Below are 18,732 nucleotides of genomic sequence, written 5' to 3' on the forward strand. Positions count from 1 at the left end.
TGCAGATCTATTTTATTAGTTGCTGGTGAGGGAATTTTTGTAAGTACATAAATAAATAAATTAGTCAAGTCGTGCTAGTTAGACAATCATTTTTTCTACTAAATGGCGAACCACATTCTCATCATAGTCCTCAATATCGTCATCTCCATCGTCGATGTCAACACCATTGGGTCTCGTTGGATAGCTCTGCTCTGGTGGGACGATCTTGACGCCATGATCGCCAAAAAGAAGACAATCAAAGTTCCTGAAAGTTTACAGAGAATAGTGGATACTAACTGATACTCTTATAATTCCCTCTCACCTCTCGAACAATTCAAAGCCTTGAAACTCCCCAGACATGTACATGCAGACGTGCATGTTACGACCCACAAACCAAATGTCATGGAATTGAATGCAGGCCCTGGCGAAGTTAAATCGGGGCGGTCTGAAACAGAACGGCGGAGGATTCTGTCCAGAAACTTTTCGACGGAACCAAATGTTGTTGTTAACGCGCATTCGCAACTCAAAAGAAAACTCATCCGGACGGTAGGCTACTTCTGTGCAGCTGTTCATGCCGATCACCGAGAGGAAACCTTAGGTGGTTTAGATATTACACCTTACATAGGATAATTACTGGAAAGCTGTCGACTTACCCGCACAGCATTTGCACAGCCCAGTGTCACAGCTGCAGGGTATGCGATTCACAAGATTGTTCAATGTGATATTGGGCAAACTAAGTTGCCTTGACTCCTCCTCATGAGCAAGCACGTTGAGACGATGGTTGAGCAAGCCCAATTGTAGAGCAGCATCGTATGCTAGATCGTCAACAGGAGCCTGCAGTGGTACTAATATAGCGAGAAGTGGTACTAATATGAGAGAAGTGGAACAGGGTATTTTTGAAAGCTTAAGATTTAATCTACCTTATTTTCCAAACCATCGGCAGCCACCGATATAAAGGTCTCTTGAAGTATAAATCTTGCTTCAACTAACTTCTGTTTTATATTGAGATTAGTAGCTCAAGTAGCTTAATAATACAACTAACAAAAAGTAACACAAAACGTAAACAAACGGAGAGAAACAACCAACTAACTTTGCCCAATCATCTTCGACTTACTTCCGCATTGCATGTCCAACAGTTCCGCGTCAAGACAGCAGGCTGACGTAGCCGGCAGCACAACACAAGATCAGACTCAGCCAGCGCCTAACAGTTTAAACTATTAACCTTGAATGTAGCTAACGCCACAGAGACAACCAAACCAGTCGACTGAGCCAAAGAAACGAAAAGATTTTTGATGTCAATGAAACCAACGAAAACAACCAGATGCTGAAACGAGCTGGGTAATAGTGCGAGAGAGAATTGGTCAAGATCATGGACAACAGAGAGAAAACAGCGATGAGAGCCTCAACGGCTTCTCTGAGATGAGTCTTTTGAGATGAGTATGTACGTACATATGTATTTGTGTAGAAAAGTAAGTATGCTTTTTTCTCGGCGTGGTGTAAATCACTTGAAAATTAGATCTACCTTAAATGTAGAGAATAAATGTAACTGAGCTAAATGATAATCAGAAGAAACACTCTCCCTGTATGGTCAATTCTTTTGTGATAGGTTGTGAATCGGTGTTATGCGATTACAAGGCTGGCATTGAATTTATGGTACGTCTTTTCTTGTAACTTTGGAGTTCGGCAATTGTAAAATATTTAATTGGCTTCGCAAACTTAAACGTTTATCAGATGGTGGTTGACATCAAAATTGTTCGCGTGTATGTATGTATTTTTATGAACAAAAAATGCAACAGCTGCTGGAAAATAAAAGAATGATTTTACAGTATTGTCCACGAGAAACACCATCAAAACCATAAGAATACAAATTACATGTTTATTGTAAAGTTTAAATAACACAGTGCCTCATATTAATTATCACAAATATTACGAGCATTCAGATCGAAGTTCTCAAAATTCCTGAAATTTAAAGCTTAAGATATTTACATATGTACATAAACGGCAATATATACATACATCGATTATTTTAAGAAAATTCGTTAACCAGGGAAACTATATACATTTTCCATACACCCACGGTATTTTACGTTAGGCAAACATTAACAAAACGATAAAATATCGGCATTGCAAAAGGATTAATAAAGTTAACAGCTAAATAGTAGAAGTAGGACGAGAAATAAGAGTTCTTTGTAGTACCGGTGTCCGATTTGGAAACGGCAAAAAGCGATGCGGCGCACAGCAAGTAGAAGAACAAGCGGGGATGTGAGCTGGCGGCTGGCATCTTGAGAAGACCAAGATCAGGAAAAGGAATTCAAATCTAAATCGGAATGAAGGTTGCTGCTGACCCGCTTTGCAGATAATGGTTGAATAATGGTTTGAATTTATGTTTTTTCTCTTGTTTATTGTGTGTGTGTTCGTTTCGACAATAAACCAAAATTTAGTAAGCTTCACTTGGGCACGCAACTTTCGCTCTCGTGCAAAAAACGACGAAAATGTGTTAAACACCAACTTCAATTAATTTGTATTTTCTATATTTCGTTAACATGCGTTTACTCGCATTTATATGTTTTTCACACTTGGCTCATACTCTAATTTGGACTCAAGGCGCGGGCGCAGCTCCGTACGTGCTAATGGCCAAAATACAACTGACCAAGAAAATGGTAGCGCATGCGCATGCTAAGTTTAGAGCCGGCCAGCAGACGGCGAGCGCTCACACGGTCGTACGATTGACCGTTGGCCATCGACAGATTCGATACACACTCTTTGAAGCAGAGACGGGCCCCATACACCGGCGATGATGACAGTTTCTATCCTATACACTACAAAGAAAGTTTGTTCAATTTGTTTTCATACTTTAATAAATCACAAAGAGTACTTCATATCCGATATTTTGACTCGAATCCATCATAATAGTTATTATAGTTATTAATAGTAATAGAAGATGCAGTCCAACGAAACACCTGTCCTCCTTTCAGAGTATCAACTCTTCGTCCATGGAAATCTCTCATTTCATATTTAACTTTTAAGCAAGAGCAAAAACCAGTATTTTTATGCATATTTGTAGTTAGGTTTCAAGCTGCTTCGTCGCCTTTTTAAAATCTGTTATAATTTCTCTGAGAGCATCTTTGAGGGAGACTCGACTCTCACTTTTTACTGTGTGGCTCGATTAGGCAGCTATTGGCTTGAAAAATGTACGAAATTTTAATTAAGTTGTCACCTTAAACGGCGTCTCGATCTCGGCGGGTCTTTTGGAGCTGTTGCACTTTTCGGAATCTGTTGGATTGTCTTTCGATCCGAGTGTTGGTTTACCATCGCTAAAGATTGTATTCGACCTGTTACAATTGTGTCAAAATGGACACTCGGAAGTCACTGGAAGTCTCGATTCGATTTTAATGACGTATGGCAATAGTAGGTTGGCCAGCCAGAAGTTGTAATTGTAATACTCGTAAGAAACGGCTTGTCAGAACTTTCACACTTAATTTGCCTAAAGATATTTGCTGAATATGATAGTTTCTTTCTTTGCTGAAGATATTGTCTTCAAAACCGGTTTGCCGAACAATTTTGCTCCTGCGTTCTGCTGGTTTCCGCGCGTGACAGGCTTCGGCTTGGTATCGCATATCAACGTCGACACACAAAAAAAACATTAAAAAATAGAAAGTTTTCTACTCAATTGTACGGCAAGAAAACAGAACACTGTTATGACTAAGAGCAGAATAATTATGCGAGCCTCACGGTTTACGTAAATCCATACGATTTTGTTTTAACTTTCGATTATGGTTGCATTTTTGCATCCTTTAATCATACATTGCGTTACTGACTACGCCATCTAAAATGGTAAGACCGGGAAACGAGCCCAAGCTACGACCATATGATTATCTTTTGTGATGCAATCGAAAATTGATTTGTGATGCTGGAAAAGCGGCCACCCCGAACAGCAGCCACAGCATGACATTCAAAATGTTTACTCAGATGAAAAAATCTGCACGTAAATCATGTGAAATCAATTTCTCTTGCACAATTTTCCACTTTTGCCAAATATGTCAAAAAGGCCAAGGGAGTACTACTCCACGAAAGTCGTGAGTGAACCTTTGGTTAGACTAGGCTCAGACTCGCTTTTGTAGTTGCTTGGTAGCATCTTGCGGTCTGATAATAGCATGTTAACTCATAACATGCTTTCAATCACTCAAACATCGTATCTGATTACTTTGGGCGATGTGGATACTGTGGAAAAGAGTACTCGTTGGGGCGTACCAGGCTGATAATTCGCATATGAAAATTGGAAAATCGTTGTTTGGCCTATTGCTGTCTAAGTTATATAGGCTTTCTAGGCTGGAGTCTATCATGGAGTCAGCTGCATGCATGGTTAAACAAATGCAGTTGCTGCAGGGAAATATGATTTGTGGGGTCTTACTTTTACTCATGGCGCCAGACTGTCAGTCAGTCCGTTTCAGACTGATAGTTTCCAACCACATTCACAACAATTTATATGTTTACTTTATTCATTTATGCAACTCTCCTTCCCCATATTTATTAAAATATACTACAAATCGTGAAAACACATCTTTAATTCAGGCTCGCCCTTCAACTTTCACTCTGTTCTTTTTGATTGTTAGCCTCGAGCTTTACATTTTCGTTTTTATTTATGCTCTCGGTTCTCTTGATTATTTCCCTCTTTTTTTCTGAGAGTCATGTTTTTATTTGCCTTTAAGTATGCTTTGAGTGCGCTATACAAAATTTGTATACAATTTTGTTGTTCATTTGTTTTTGGGCTCTCAAAAAAAACCAAATAACAAAATGAAAATAAAACATACATTTTTTTGTCTGTCGTTTTGTCTGACTGTTCGGTCAATAAGAGGCAGGGTTCTGGCATTGTGAGTGCTTTCCAGCACACCTTACTCCTTCTAACCATTCTTTCGTCATCAGGTGGTGCAAGATGCCTCCACAGGGATCTCTTTGTTGCCTTGTTTTTCCATATTTCTGGCATTGCTTTGTTGTGTTAATTAAGAAAAAATTTGATTAAAGGAGCCAGAACGACGGAAAAAACTCTAAATTAAGACATATGAGGTTCCGGAAATCTTAAATCCAATTGTTTTTCTTATATTCTATACCGTAGAGTCGGTGCCTGCAGTAGAGTACCATATGACTTTGTTGGTCATGTAATTATGACTGCAAGTACAGCTTGCTACGTGTCTTGACACTATGCAGAGACTAATGTGAGCTCTCTTCTAACCGTTTCCTTTGAGGTTCCTCACCAGCAATAATTCGTTGGTTATAATTAACCCTTTGTGCATGAACAACATGCAAGAGACTCTTTTGCGATTTCGCGTTTCCTCAGCCACTCCACTGCATCCAGCGCACAACAGATGCCGAAAAAATGAGGATATGAAAGTAAGGTTCAAGGACAGAAATCAGTTTCTTCGTTTTTTGTTGTATAGCTGCCGAAAAATGAAAGAATTGCAAAATGCAAGCCACATATTCTCCAAGGACACTTGACTTTCAGCTTTATGTTGCTTTCTAGAGATGCAGCGAAGTGCTAAAGGATTGGGGCTGGGGCACATTCCCCTCTGGTTGTTGACAGCATTCTTTCTTCGTTTTGTGTAGACTCCAGACTTTTGGCTCTGCCAATTAATTAAGCGAAATAAAAGCCAACCAAGCTGGAAACGGGAAGAGCGGTAGCGTTCATTAGTAGCTTTCCGAAAATGGAAGGTCGAATTTTGGAGAGTGGTGAGTGGTGAGTGGGTTGCACAGATTCTACAATTCAATTTGCTACTCATGTAATTTGTTCCCTCAAAATGCTGCGCTTTAAAATGCAATTGGTGTAATTAAATCAGCGGAGCGAAGATCTGCTCTGTTGGAGATGCGCTCGGGCGTCAGTTTGACACAAAGGTGGACGATGGGTTGGGGTTACCCACGACGCCATTTACCACCTGCGGCTTGCGGTGATTACGAGCAACATGAGCATAAAAATTGCTTACGCTTTGAAGAAAAATGTTAGGCTTCAGGAGAGGAGCACTGGCCGATACCTTGATTCTGTGGTGTCGTTTGTGGAAATCAGAAAACTGGAACGGCAGATCTGCATCTGCATTTGGTTTATTTTTTATTGGCCATTGGCCGCGTATTCAAGCTACCGATGGGAGCGTGATGGCTCGTGAAATAGTGAGACTATCGAAGGGACAAAATAAATTGTGGTTGTTCTGAGTTCAACAGTTTTGGTTCTCACCATAGTTTACAAAGAACATAATGAAGACAGTAATGATAAGATATTTTGTTCTGTGTTCCGAAGCAAGGTGCCCATTTGGCGTGTCACGAGTCCATCTTAAATGAAAAAAAGAGTTTTGTCGGCGCCTTGCAACTTGCTTATGACAAATGATACAGGAGAGGGAGATTGCCGTTCGATCTGAGCCATCGACAATCGTCTGTGCGCCAGATACAGATACTGGTGCTTAATTTAGATTAAACGACTTACTGCTCACAATTTATTGGCATACGATTTAATTGAACAACAACGAGAAGGGACGTGTGAGACGCTTCTTACGCGTCACAACTTTTATACCCGGTACTCAGTACTACATCTGTACCTACATCTACTTGACTTTTCCCGCCAACACGCTCTTTAAGCTCGCCCAACTCCCACCACCCTTCTGGCTATAATGATGATCCAATCTGATCCCAATTCGGCGATATGATAGATATAGTCCTTCCCTGTGTAATGGCGTTTAGTTTTAGTTTTCTTTTATCATTATAATTGTGGCCTTGGGAGATTTTCGCCTTTTGTGGGGGCAGAAAGGGGCGGGGCTCATTTTTTAATTACATTTGCAACAGTGTGAACTTTCAGCCATCTGGATGCAAAGTTTGGTGGCTCTATCTTTTATAGTCTCTGACATCCAGGCGTCAACAAAAGGGACGGACGGACGGACAGACAGACATCGGCTACAGCTACTCGGCTATTGATGCTGATCAAGAATATATATGGTTTATGGGGTCGGAAACGTTTCCTTTTGTGCGTTACACACATCCGATATTCCCCACAAACGCAATTAACCCTATTTACTCTTCGTGTACCGGGTAAACAAGCTAAGAGTGAAGTGGAGACCCGAAAACAAATATTTTTGTAGGTGGTCTGTCGGCAGCTTACAATCAAATCGGGAACTGGAATCACTATATCTGTAACTCATGTGCCCCTTTGTGACTATTGATCACGACTCAATTGCTCTTCTTGTCTGTTTTGGCTAGACATTTTTTTCTATTTTCCTGCCAGACACTGTTGAGACGCTCGAGGTCCCAGTGGGTGAGATTAGTCAAGTTTCAGCAGCTTACATGTTCTTTGATTTGCTAAATGTGCTTATATGTGGGTTGAAGAAATTTCTTGTTCGATTTTCTTGGCAGCCTGGCGCTAAGTAGAAGCGGGGAGACTGTGTTTCGACAACGTACCACCTGTTGGGCGACTAGTCGGGGTCATATCCACACTGGGGGCCCCTGACCATCCGAAGCTTGTTGACTTGATGATCTTAGGCCGCCTAATGGCAAGGTATTAATTTTCCATCTTGGTCCGCTTGGACCATCTTATCTTGGATTTAACGTTTGAGAAACAAGCTAAATAATTTGTAGGTGCAGCTCACTGACCCTCGTGCCTTAGCTGCGGCTATATATTCAACAAAATGCAGTTTCTATGTAGATTCAATGAAACCATAAGCTTCGTAAGACTCATCTCATTTCCATGCAGACTTTTAAGATATGTACATACATTCTTGCTCAAATTTCCTTGCCAATCGTAATGCAGTCACGTCCCATATGATGACGATGAAGACTGAGGCATGGCAATCACTGGAGAATCAAGAAAACCAATCAACTGTGCCACTGGTGAAGGGCTTAGATGGATGGGTGAACAGTAAGATAGAACAATCTATCACGTATGTAATTCCCATGAAAAATTTGCACTGGGTTGCTACGATGATGCCAAATACAAAAAACAGGAGCCAAATTGTTGTAGGTGAAATTATAATTTCGTGCAACTGAAAAGCATACAGGTCGGAGAGCTCATCAGTAACATAGTAGAATTCGAAGCGTTACCAATCGATTCGGTAAACGCAATGAGCAGGGCACATGATTGAAGTGCACTAGTTTTAATGCATTTGTCTGGACTGCTGGGTCTCAATGTTTCTCTCTGCCAGTATATGGTCTGGGCCGAGCACATTCAACCTTAAGTTCAGCACAATTTGTGGTGGATCAAATCAAATGCTATCGGCACGATCTCCGGAATCGCTCGATTGCTGCCCTCGGTGCGTTGCTGTGGCAACACGTAGAGACCCAATTCTTTCCAATTTCCCCAGCTACTTGTTATGGGTCAGGCAGAGAGCGAGCTTCATCGTGAATTTTGTTTAGCCTTTTCAGTCGCATAACCCCATGTTTGTTTGCATTAGCTACCGCAGACAAGGTGCAATTATGTCGTTTGGAGCTTAGATGGCAACTGAAGCTGACTAACTTGTGCGAGGAGTGCTCCTTGGGTTCAGCTAGGAGAGCGAAGAGCTAGAGAAGCGAATTTCATCAATGACCACCTCAGTGAAACAAGTCATTAATATTTGGTTACCCTAGCTGGCAGTGCTATAACTTTGGCAGAACAATTGCAAGGTAAGAGATTTTAGCAACATATTTCGTAGTTGCTTTTGTTTCCCGGTACAGAGAGGGTATACAGTCAGTTGCGTTCTTCCTTCACCTTTCTGTACTGTTGTTTGGTATTTTGATTGCTGCAGACTTTGTGGCGCATATGAATTATGGGCTCAGTTGGGTTTTGAATTCGGTAGTCAAGTCACATTCCTTCGGTCTGCACTTTGGCTTTGTGACTCAATTGCGATTCTGGCTGGTTTCGCCATTGTCGGTTAGTGGACCATGGGAAGCAGTCTCCTCTGCAGTCGCAGATTCGTTGGGACGCGTTAAAACGCGTGCAAAACGCTTCGCAGCAATCAACAATCCGCACGCTTCGTTGCCCTCACAGCCATGTGTTTTTTCTATGCTTTTTGCACATTTCTCAAAATTAACACTTGGCCACACTCCTACCATAAACTCACTCTTACCAGAATTCATAAATGTGCATAAATTATGCCAAAAACACAAGCCAACCCTGCGCTGTGTTCGTCTCTGCGGTTTCCCTTTTCACTTCAATGTTAATGAGTAAAAAATCATGTTGAACATTTAATGCACATGTCTACTACTCTTTGGGCGTTAATATTTCTCAAAACTTAAATCCATACTCTCTTTTACTGTCTTGTAGGTGAAAGTGAGAATTTAATAAAGAAAGGGTATTATAGGCATCGGATTCGTCCAGACTTTTACTTTGTATACCTATTTATTTTGCAAGTGCTGTGCGCTTTTTTTATCGTCGCCTGTGGTCGCGTGTCGCCTTCCTCTTTATTTTACTTTTCTTTTCCATTTTCTTCTTTTTGTTTTTGGATACGTGAATTTTGTTTGCTCGGTTTTTTATCATTAAATTAGCTTAATTTTTCGAGCCTTGACTTTATATGTACGTAGTTATATGTATGTACTTAAATTTAAATTGTTTGTTGTGTGTGCAAATGTACGCAGCGCATGGCATAGCAATCCGTTTTCTATTTGGAACGAGCAAAATGATTATAAGCGAATATGCGTATTAATAGCAGTAAATTTAAAAAAAATTAAGCAATTCAAATCTTACAGAGTGAAAGTCTCAGTTTAAAAGTCACATTCCAGCGATACGAGTAGTATGTACATTACAGTTTTTATAATTCCTCTATTTATTATTGAATCTTAAGCTAGTCAACCACTCGCCGTCATAATAAATATATTTTTTATCGATTTTGAATATAAAAGCACGTATTTTCGCCAATTCATAGAAACACTCGAAAAATAAAGAGAGGTAAATCCACTCTGAATAGCAAAGTCATCAAAATGTTGCATCAAATCTCCATGGACACGATTTAAATTGAGTGCAGAGAACCCAGCTCCGAAACAAAATTACGGGGCTGACATTGGCAGTGCAAACCACTGAGCGGTGCTGTGTCCCGAGCCGTCTAGGCACGAGAGAGGATAAGCACTGAACAATTTGGGGAAATCAACTTTTTTTGCATCTCCGAGAATGCTCTCAATGCTCTGCCTGACTGCCTCGGTGATTTTACATTTATATCGAATTTAAATAAAGTCCTCCTCAGCCGAAGAAAAAGTTTCGATTTTCACGCGGCAAATGAGTTTGCAATTTATTTTTGGATCTACTTGTACATTTGCTTGTTTTTTATGTCTGCATTGCAAATAATTTGTAATGAATTGACAAAAACCTGCAGGGATAGAAGAGTAGAACGAGAAACGGGATAGCTGAAAACATTTACCTATCTATATAATACGCTTTTAATGAGAATTCATGGGCCGGTGTGGGCGATTGAGGGATTGGGGAGTACATCCCCTTGGGCATGTAGACACGAGTACTGTCCGCGAAGTGACAATTAAATTAAGTGCTGATTTTCTCCAGAGTTCGAGACTTTGCTTAATTTCGATTACGCATCTTGTATCTAGGCTTCGTGAGTGGTTTGGGTTTTCGCAGAGTCATGCGATGACAATACTTGATTGCCAGGGACACGTCAGGCTATCGTGCAAATGAAACACCCAACGATGGAGCGCTTCGTGTATTTTAAGTTCAGGCCAAGTTTAATTACTTTCTTACATGCAGCGCGCATCTGTGCGCTGTTGTAGGTATTTTTATGATGGTTGCTTTTAGGCGCCTCTTAAAGTGCGAATGAAAAGTATGAGCCACGTACAGTTTGTTATAAAAATTGAACCAAATGCATTTAAGCACTTCAATTTTAGCATTTTGGCAAACAAAGAACAAATTATATGAAAAAGCAAAATTTGAGTTAAGCCAGACAGAACCATACCTCCTGCCTTTTTGCCTGAAGATATTCAAAGTCACCTCCCAGCACAAAAGTTAAAAATTATCGCTGGCGCTCATACAATGCTAGACGGCAAGAGGAATTGCAGATGAAAGTACCTTACACTCAAGCAATTTCGTTGGCTTCTAGTGTTTGCCTAGCTTATTCCACTTTACCAAGGTCTAAAAGGAAATAAAAATCCTAGAAACAAGTGTCTATGTGAGAATGGGTTCGGCTCGGACGTGGGACTGGGTGTAGGGTGGGCGGCTCTTTTAGGCGTCTGCAAATCTCAAAAATGTGCACAGACTCCGCTTCATCCGTTTCCGCCCGCTTATCCACGACGGTAACCAACAACCCCAACTTCCAACTCCAGAGACGATGTCTGGCAAGGCGATTTAGCAAATTAAAAGGTTTTTAATGCATGGAGTGCTCCCTTACTTATTTCATAATTTGATGCCAACTGTGCCATGCAAATGCGACTTCGGCTGAGTCCACAGGACGAGCCAGGCATCCGCCTTTGCATCAGTGCTGCCTTTTATTTTTCTCTAAGACTTTTGTGTTTTTTTAGAGTTTCTTTTCTCATAGAAGAGTTTCCGTCCCCTATTCGCTGTGACTGGGCCCAGTTTAATTTCCTTTTCGGCTGCTGAAAAGTGCAAGCGCTTCGTACATAGGTGAAAAATATTTACATTCACAGGATAAAGGAAATTGGATTTTTTAATTGTGCAATAAATTGAAATAATATTTTATACCCCTGAAGCTGCAGTAATCGAGTGGGTGTAGGCGTCAATATTCAGAAAATATCTCAAAACATAAGCATATTTGAATGAAATGAATACAGTCTCTTTCATTAAATATTACATCCGCTTAGACGATTGATTAGCCCCCACTTCTTGTCTTCATCCACTAGATCTCAATGAAAAAATATATTCGAATAAAACCCTCTTAAAAAGCCACCGCAAATCACAAACCTGAATGAGACTGCTACGCACGTACGTCACATCAAGGGGAAATGGAAAATCGCAACCTTTTTTCGCGAGCTCACACACTGAACAGTCGAAGAAAGTGTCACGTGTCCCTGCTGAGTGCTTTCTCCTGGAAAATTTCGCCAGTGAGAAAATTGCCAAGTGGCTTGCGGGCGTTTTTGGATGCGTACCCCCTGCAAAACGGTCGCACCCCTCTCTTCATCGCAAATATGTTAGCGAATTTCGCAAATTTGGGTTATTATGTTTGGCACTTTGTATATGTACTTTTGCGGGTGCCGGTAATGGAGATGAAGTCACAAGTAGAGGCGATTCCAGAGTCGCGGCTTATGAATGTTCAATTGCGTGATTCGGCAGAGAGGTTGAAAAATAAAACAGGCATCGTGAATGCAATTTATGACATTTGAAATTTTGATAAATGTTAACGCGTGTGCGTAAGAAAAGCATGGGGTTCCCATCTCCAGGAATCAGTGGTATGGGTGACAGTTGTAATGATTTGATTGTTTGGAAAATGGTTCAAGTTCTCCGCCTGTGCGGCCGTCCAGGAACTGCCTTTGGCAGTTTAAGGGCGGGACTTTGTGAATATTAAGCCAATTTTAAATATTTAAATATTCCTGTAGTAGACTTGGTATAACAAGGAATAAGAAAGGCCCACCCCCAAGGTATGATTTTATTTTCCACAGTATAGTCAAACAGAAAATATTTAAAAGATAAGATAAAATGTGCTGATATGTACATATGTAAGTACCTAAAACACAACAGAAGAACTATTTACATGGATTTTTGTTGAGTTGGTACTTCTGCAAAGCCTGAGCTTGGAGAATTCGCTCGAAATGTAGCTTTAAAGATTTTGCTACAAACAATTCACACACTTTGGGAATCTTTTCCGGGAAATCTCATGGAAATGTAGACAGTTGAAAGATATCCTAACTATGCACTACTCGGAAAATAAACTAGGAAAAATAATTTCCTTCTTATGATTCCCGTTCCTTGTGGCTAAAAACCAGAACAATAACCGCAAAAGGTAAAGTGAGGCCTCAAGGAGCGTAAACCAAGCGCCTGCCCCACAGACTGACAAACTACAAGAAGCGACTACAAATTCCTCAATAAACAAATAGCAGAAATAATACTGTTTTGTGCACAATCCCAGGACCCAGCCCTTTTTCCCAGGAGATGTCGGACCTAGTCTTTGTTTATGAAGCAGTAATATTGAAATCAGGATAATTGTGCAAGAGGATGTGAAGAAAAAACCGCAAATACTTTGCGTCCAACGAAAGGGCAGCTCACCAGTGAACCCCAAGTAGTCATTCATTTCGTAACGAAGATATCTTGAGAGCAATTTTAATGCGACAAAAACTGAAAAAGGAGAAAGAGTAGGATGGGTAGAGCAGCCAAGTGAATGGTCATGACTGAAGTAGAGTGAAAAACGCTGCCAAGCAGAAAGTGGTCAACAATTTTGCCACAGCCATGGGCAAGAATAAAAGGCGTCGCCCAACAAATGCAATCCGAATGCAGCAAAAAGGTAGCAATCATGGTGCCGAGTAGTCGCCGTATAATAATAACCTCAATTCATACTTGTTTGCTGTTTAGAAGTGGCATATCTTAAGGTAATAACCCATAAGTTAGTCTTCAATGCATATACTCGTAAATTTTGCAGTGAAAGCCGAGTTAAGAGAGAGGTCACAGAAGTAAAAGTAGTTTTCGTACACTTCAAAAATTTCCCAAAAACAAGTGTCAGAGGAATTGAGGAAAGAAAACTAGTCCAGTAAATTCAACTAAAATATTTCAGCACTAAATATACAATTTCATTCTATTCGGCAAACAACTCTTTTTTGTGTTCAAAATTTCGAGTGACACCCTGGGGTCGAAACAAAACATCTCCTTCTAACCCCATTCTAAATAAAACATAAAAAATTTACCTTAAATTATCATTTACAAAGCTCCTGCTCATCATGAAAGCGGTCGACATCTCATCGTGGTCGTCAAGCGTATCTCAAATAACTTGATTTCATAATTAATGCTCACACAGAGAAATGTTCAAAGATATTTGTGCACTTTTGCACAAGAACCCCCACCATCAATTTCCCTTTGGCCACAGTTCGCTTCCTTTAAAAATGTGCTATTTGGGGAACGTCAAAAGCAACCACACACAGCACAAAAAAAGGCAAAATTCTGTAAAAAAATTAAAATGAAAAACCGCAAGCACAAAAATAGAACAACATAGAACCATTAATAATTTGACTGCTACTTTTTTAAAACGGATGGGTTGATATGCAAATTGTAGGTTTGCATTTTGGGGTCCCATCTGGCAGTTCGTGCACCTGGCTGGCTCTGCTGTGCTGCCTCTGCTTGCTCCCATGATATATTTACTCACGGCGAGCGCTTATTTATCAAACTCTAATTAATCGTTGATAAACCGATCAAGACGCTAAATGCTGCACTACACGAAGAGGCCAAGACACCGAATACTTGGTTTAGACTATGAGAGCTGGAGTGGACTACTCGTGGAGTGACTGCAAACGGGTTTTGAACACCTCTTCCCAAAAATGTAGCTTCGATTGCTTTTTACGTTTCTGTTTCGTAGTGCGCCGATTACCATGTGATTTCCTCCTCCCGTCAACATTCCCTTCGACCTTCATCCCAACGAGTACGAGTATTCGTATTTGTTGAAGCAATTTGCTCTTCTGAATCTTTTGCTGACCAGGCGACTGCGATGCAATCAATATATGCTCGTGTACAGCAAATAATAGACTTCAAACTGGCCTTTTAAGTGTTTCTACTTTTTTCCTAACCGACGTCTTTGTGTTGAGTGTGAGTGAGGGTCCAAGGAGTCCAGAAAGTCTTTACCATGGGTACGGGATACGGGTAATCCATTCCTCTATGCGCATAACTCTATGCGGCAGACTTTTGTCTCAAATCCCAAAACTAGCTGACTGGTTGGATATGTTATGGGGTACATCTTAGTGTTTCAACTTAGTGTTTCCAGCTGAACAATTCAAGCGTTCTCTGCAAATCTGAGATAATATTATTTGGAGTAAGCCTTCTTTCCGCCCAACGAAGCTTGAACCACCCTGTATATGTCAAAGCACTGAACTCTAATCCACTTTAGCAAATCAATTTATTAGACACGTATGACTTATGCCTTCTTAAATGTGCGCTTGCATGTGTTGTCTGGTTTAAAGTTTAGCGATTGGAGCGCTTGTAGCGTTTGGAGGTTGTCCCGATGCTTCAGAGGCGAGTCTCTGTACAGAAGATGGAAGGTCGGCATGGTCAGACCTGGGCAGGGTGGTAGCTAAACTAAGGAGGTGCAAGAAATTTATGTTAACATGGCCTACGTAGCGCCCACTAGTATGTAATTTGGCGTTGTTTAGGTATCACGATTACCTTTGCTTTCGACTTAAACTGAGTTGGCAGCGGCCGTTTAAGGTATTACCAAATGGGTCATAAAATACGAGTTTAAATTTACCTATGTGTGCACTACCACGGATGAAATGCTTGGGTGTAAGCCATAATTATCGCAGATATCAATGGTATATATGTACGTATGTGCATACAACTATGCTTAAGAGAACACCATTAAGTGTCGATCCAAAGCGTGTTAAATGGTCAGTGAACGTACTTTATGTTCAGGTCTGATCTTGTAAATATTTATGGATTACTTTCCAGAGGCTTCCCAGAAAGTCCCATGTTAGACTAGAATAAGTTTAAAATATCAATTACCCAGCTGGGCGCCACTTGTTGCCAAAAAAATGAAGGGGAGACAAAGTAAATGTTGAGTTTGCTGGTAAAACTTTGTGGAAGCATCTACCCGCATATAAACGTTAAGTATAAATTGAAAAAGCCATTTTACTGCCAATTTAGCAAACACTTAAAGCAATTTTGCACTTCAATCCACCAACTCACACACAAAAAACTCACCCAGCTCCAACTCTTCGCACTGCGGAAGCTGAAGCTGCATATCGGTAGAAAGTCCGTGCAGGCTTGCATCGATGTGGACGTCCAAATTGACGCGGCAACAAGGACGAGCCAAAAGTCAGTTGACTCGGCTTGGAGGAAGGAATGTGTGGAAAGCGTTCAAAGCGTTGCCAACAAAGTGTGAAAATGTCAAGTCGTAAAGTGTTCACAGGCCAGGACCCTGATGGAGTCGGGGGCCTAGACTGAAAAAAAAGTACACTTTGGGGGGAGCTGGAGTTCTTGACACCCTTATCTGCCCAGTGAGTTTTCATTTAATAGTGTACTTTGGAAGCAGCAGTGGAGCGTGGGCTGCGTCTAAGCGATGCCAAGTCTGTCATTTGCTGAGAATACTGTACTAGTATCTAGTCACCTGTTCGTCTCTTTTCAACTCAGCTACAGAATCTACAACCGACCCGAAAATGTCCTGTATTTGCCAATGTTATACGAATGGCGTAGACAGCGGCATGGCTCAAGTGGGCTTTCCTTTGAAAGCTGATAAAGAAAGCCCATCCGAGAACGTCGTAAAAGAGTGAGTTTTGCTTTGATGTCCATCTAAGTTGTATCCATTTGATATCCCTTAGTGCGGAAAAGGAAACTTCTGAGATGACTCTACCTGCCTCTGACTTAGCCGACTGTCGTGCAGAGAATTGGCTCCTCAAGAAAAAACTGATGGACTTTGAAATCACTATTGAGAATCTACAACAGCTGGTGAATATGATAGTGGAGAAGCAGCATCGCAGACTGAGTGTCATCTTCAGCGAGAGTACCACTCAATGGAAAGAAATGCGTTGATGAAGCAGCTACATGATATTCACCCTTTGTCCAGAAATCGAAGCTTGGAATTGGTAAATTATCGGTTCCAATTAGATCAGATAATTAATTATTTCAAATCACTTTGAATAGGGGAGTGGATTTATCGAAAATGATGCTAACCGTAGCCCTGAGGTTCACAAGGAAGCTGAATTATCCGCTGAAGAGCAGGATGAAACTGATGATGAGCGTGAGAGTGATATTGAGTAGGACAGCTATGGCGATCAGGACTCTTATACCGACGACGCAGACTGCGATGCCCTTTCGACAACTTCACCCAAAACTTCACGATGCAGTTCACCCTCTTCAAAGGGCTCAGAATCGGAAGACACGGATTCACAGACGGCCAAAAATCCAGATTGTGAAAACGATAACGATAGCGATACTGATAGTGACCAAGAAAGCGATGGCGATTGCGATACTGGCTGATGCAACGTTGATAAAACACCAACTATGTTATATTTACAACAATGCGGCGTATTAACCGCATATTTAAGATCCGAAGGCGCTTTTTGTCTTCATCTTCCAGAACGTCCAACAATTTATTAAACGCATTTAATAATCAGCACAAAAACGTGACAATGGCTCAAAACAAACAAAAATAAATTTGAGATAACGTGATATAGACGGTGACGGTGACGGTGGGTCGAACAGACATCGCAGTGAACGCATCAAATGAGTAAAATAGGAGGAAACCTCCAGCAAGTATTTGCATATCAAAATGGCAGTGGGAGGTGGAAAACCATTTGCGAATAGCTCTTCAGGTCGTTGCCAAACACACACAAATGATTAAAGGGTTGACAAGAAGGGGAGAAGCCTTTAAATCACTGGCAAAAACGTGTTAAGTATTTATCTATCGAAAAATGTGGAAGCAAAAACAGTACGACCTCGAAGCCTGCAGCCTGGAGCCACAGCCAACAACATTTCCCCAGTAAAGAGGTAAGATGGGAGACTATATATGTTGTATGTGTGTGTGTGTGCTGTGGCAATTTATCAAGAGGAAAAGTTTTTAGCACAAATGAGTCGTGGCGCGGTGGTGTGGTGTCGTCAGCTGCTAAGGGTCCTGACCCTGGTGCTGGCCTCCGTTTGTCTCCAGGATTAATGAGTCTCGTGTGTTTCAGTTGCTGTATATCCTGCGTCCCATAATACATCCTCGATACTCTCCCAACAACACGTACCAATAATCCATCACCGGCCCTTTGCAAGTACCATCGTGTGGAAGCTTCCGTTGTTGCTCGAAGGTATTGGTTGTGTGAAGTTTCTCGATGACTTACGATTACTTAGCAGCAGTTATACTACTAAAATGAGATAGCCTAACAAAAGCCAAAATAACAAACTGGTGTCAAGCGCAACGTTCTCTGTTGGCCTTCCGTCCCGTGTCTTCCATTATACCATAGCGATTATTAATGACCACCAGCAACGGGTCTATGCATATCCAGTCAGGAATTATTTGCCATTTCATTTATCAGCTGAGAATTTTTGTTGAAAAACTTGTTGCGCACAAAAAAGTTGTTCGTGTCCAGGTGGGAAACCAAAAGAGATCCCTCTACTCTGACCGACCGGCTACTGAAGACTACCGCAACACAAATGGCTTGGATAAGAGATGTGAAACCGAACATGGCATGAAAGGAACGCGCTACATTTATGACTAAAATATATTAATACGCTACGGCGATGTGGCAAGCTAAACGCTATGCAAAGCGCATCATGAGAGGTGAGGCGATTTCACGCTCCAAAGGTGTTGGCTCTGTCGACGGTGGGTCGCGGCTCGGCTCCTTCAGCATCAGCAGGGGTATCAGCAGAAGCAGTGGCAGAGGCAGCAAGTAGCAACAATTGCATTTGATTGGCCAATGAGAGTGTAGCCGTGGGGTTATTCTTCTTGGGGCTTGAGATTAATGGTCCTGTGCTTGCTACGACATTGAAATATACTGAAGAGTTTGTTGCAAGTGGACATACGTATGACACCGAAAGAGTTTCTCAGTGACTAAGCGCTAAGTCTCCTTGAATCTGCCTTGTTAGCCTATACGCTGAAGGTTCACACGTGCTCCCAATTCCATATTCAACGTCTTGTATCGTAGAGGTAAAAACAACCGCTCGCTAACCCTTCCGCCGGATCC

General features: G+C 41.3%; 2 protein-coding genes across 3 annotated transcripts; one reads left to right on the forward strand and one right to left on the reverse strand.

Annotated features, from left to right (window-relative positions):
• Positions 1 to 48: 48 nt before the first annotated feature.
• LOC117590032 lies at positions 49 to 2,604 on the reverse strand. Of its 2 annotated transcripts, none has more exons than XM_034282331.1 (4): positions 2,176 to 2,604; positions 633 to 824; positions 302 to 572; positions 49 to 244 (listed from the first exon to the last, which is right to left on the reverse strand). In XM_034282331.1, exons 1-4 carry the CDS (start codon positions 2,258 to 2,260, stop codon positions 79 to 81), a joined length of 714 nt encoding a protein of 237 aa, XP_034138222.1. In that variant the 5' UTR covers positions 2,261 to 2,604; the 3' UTR covers positions 49 to 78. The 2 variants fall into 2 exon arrangements, with proteins under 2 accessions (XP_034138222.1, XP_034138232.1); XM_034282341.1 differs by having other exon boundaries at positions 2,074 to 2,604.
• A 13,575-nt stretch (positions 2,605 to 16,179) lies between these two features.
• Positions 16,180 to 16,823, forward strand: LOC117586087. The gene is made up of 3 exons (XM_034275945.1): positions 16,180 to 16,334; positions 16,387 to 16,650; positions 16,709 to 16,823. Exons 1-2 carry the CDS (start codon positions 16,225 to 16,227, stop codon positions 16,595 to 16,597), a joined length of 321 nt encoding a protein of 106 aa, XP_034131836.1. The 5' UTR covers positions 16,180 to 16,224; the 3' UTR covers positions 16,598 to 16,650; positions 16,709 to 16,823.
• The last annotated feature ends 1,909 nt before the right edge of the window (positions 16,824 to 18,732 follow it).

The sequence above is a fragment of the Drosophila guanche genome, unplaced genomic scaffold (assembly GCF_900245975.1).
Source record: "Drosophila guanche unplaced genomic scaffold, DGUA_6, whole genome shotgun sequence".
Classification (NCBI taxonomy): Eukaryota; Metazoa; Arthropoda; class Insecta; order Diptera; family Drosophilidae; genus Drosophila; species Drosophila guanche.

Bases quoted from the DNA above. Each gene is read 5' to 3' on its own strand.
- LOC117590032 (XM_034282341.1), bottom strand. From the start codon at position 2,260: ATGCCAGCCGCCAGCTCACATCCCCGCTTGTTCTTCTACTTGCTGTGC. The intron at 825-2,073 runs GCCTAACGTAAA...TCGCTATATTAG, and splicing joins TTATCGTTTTGTTAATGTTT to TACCACTGCAGGCTCCTGTT. The intron at 573-632 runs GTAAGTCGACAG...AAACCACCTAAG, and splicing joins GCTGTGCAAATGCTGTGCGG to GTTTCCTCTCGGTGATCGGC.
- LOC117586087 (XM_034275945.1), top strand. From the start codon at position 16,225: ATGTCCTGTATTTGCCAATGTTATACGAATGGCGTAGACAGCGGCATG. The intron at 16,335-16,386 runs GTGAGTTTTGCT...GATATCCCTTAG, and splicing joins TCCGAGAACGTCGTAAAAGA to TGCGGAAAAGGAAACTTCTG.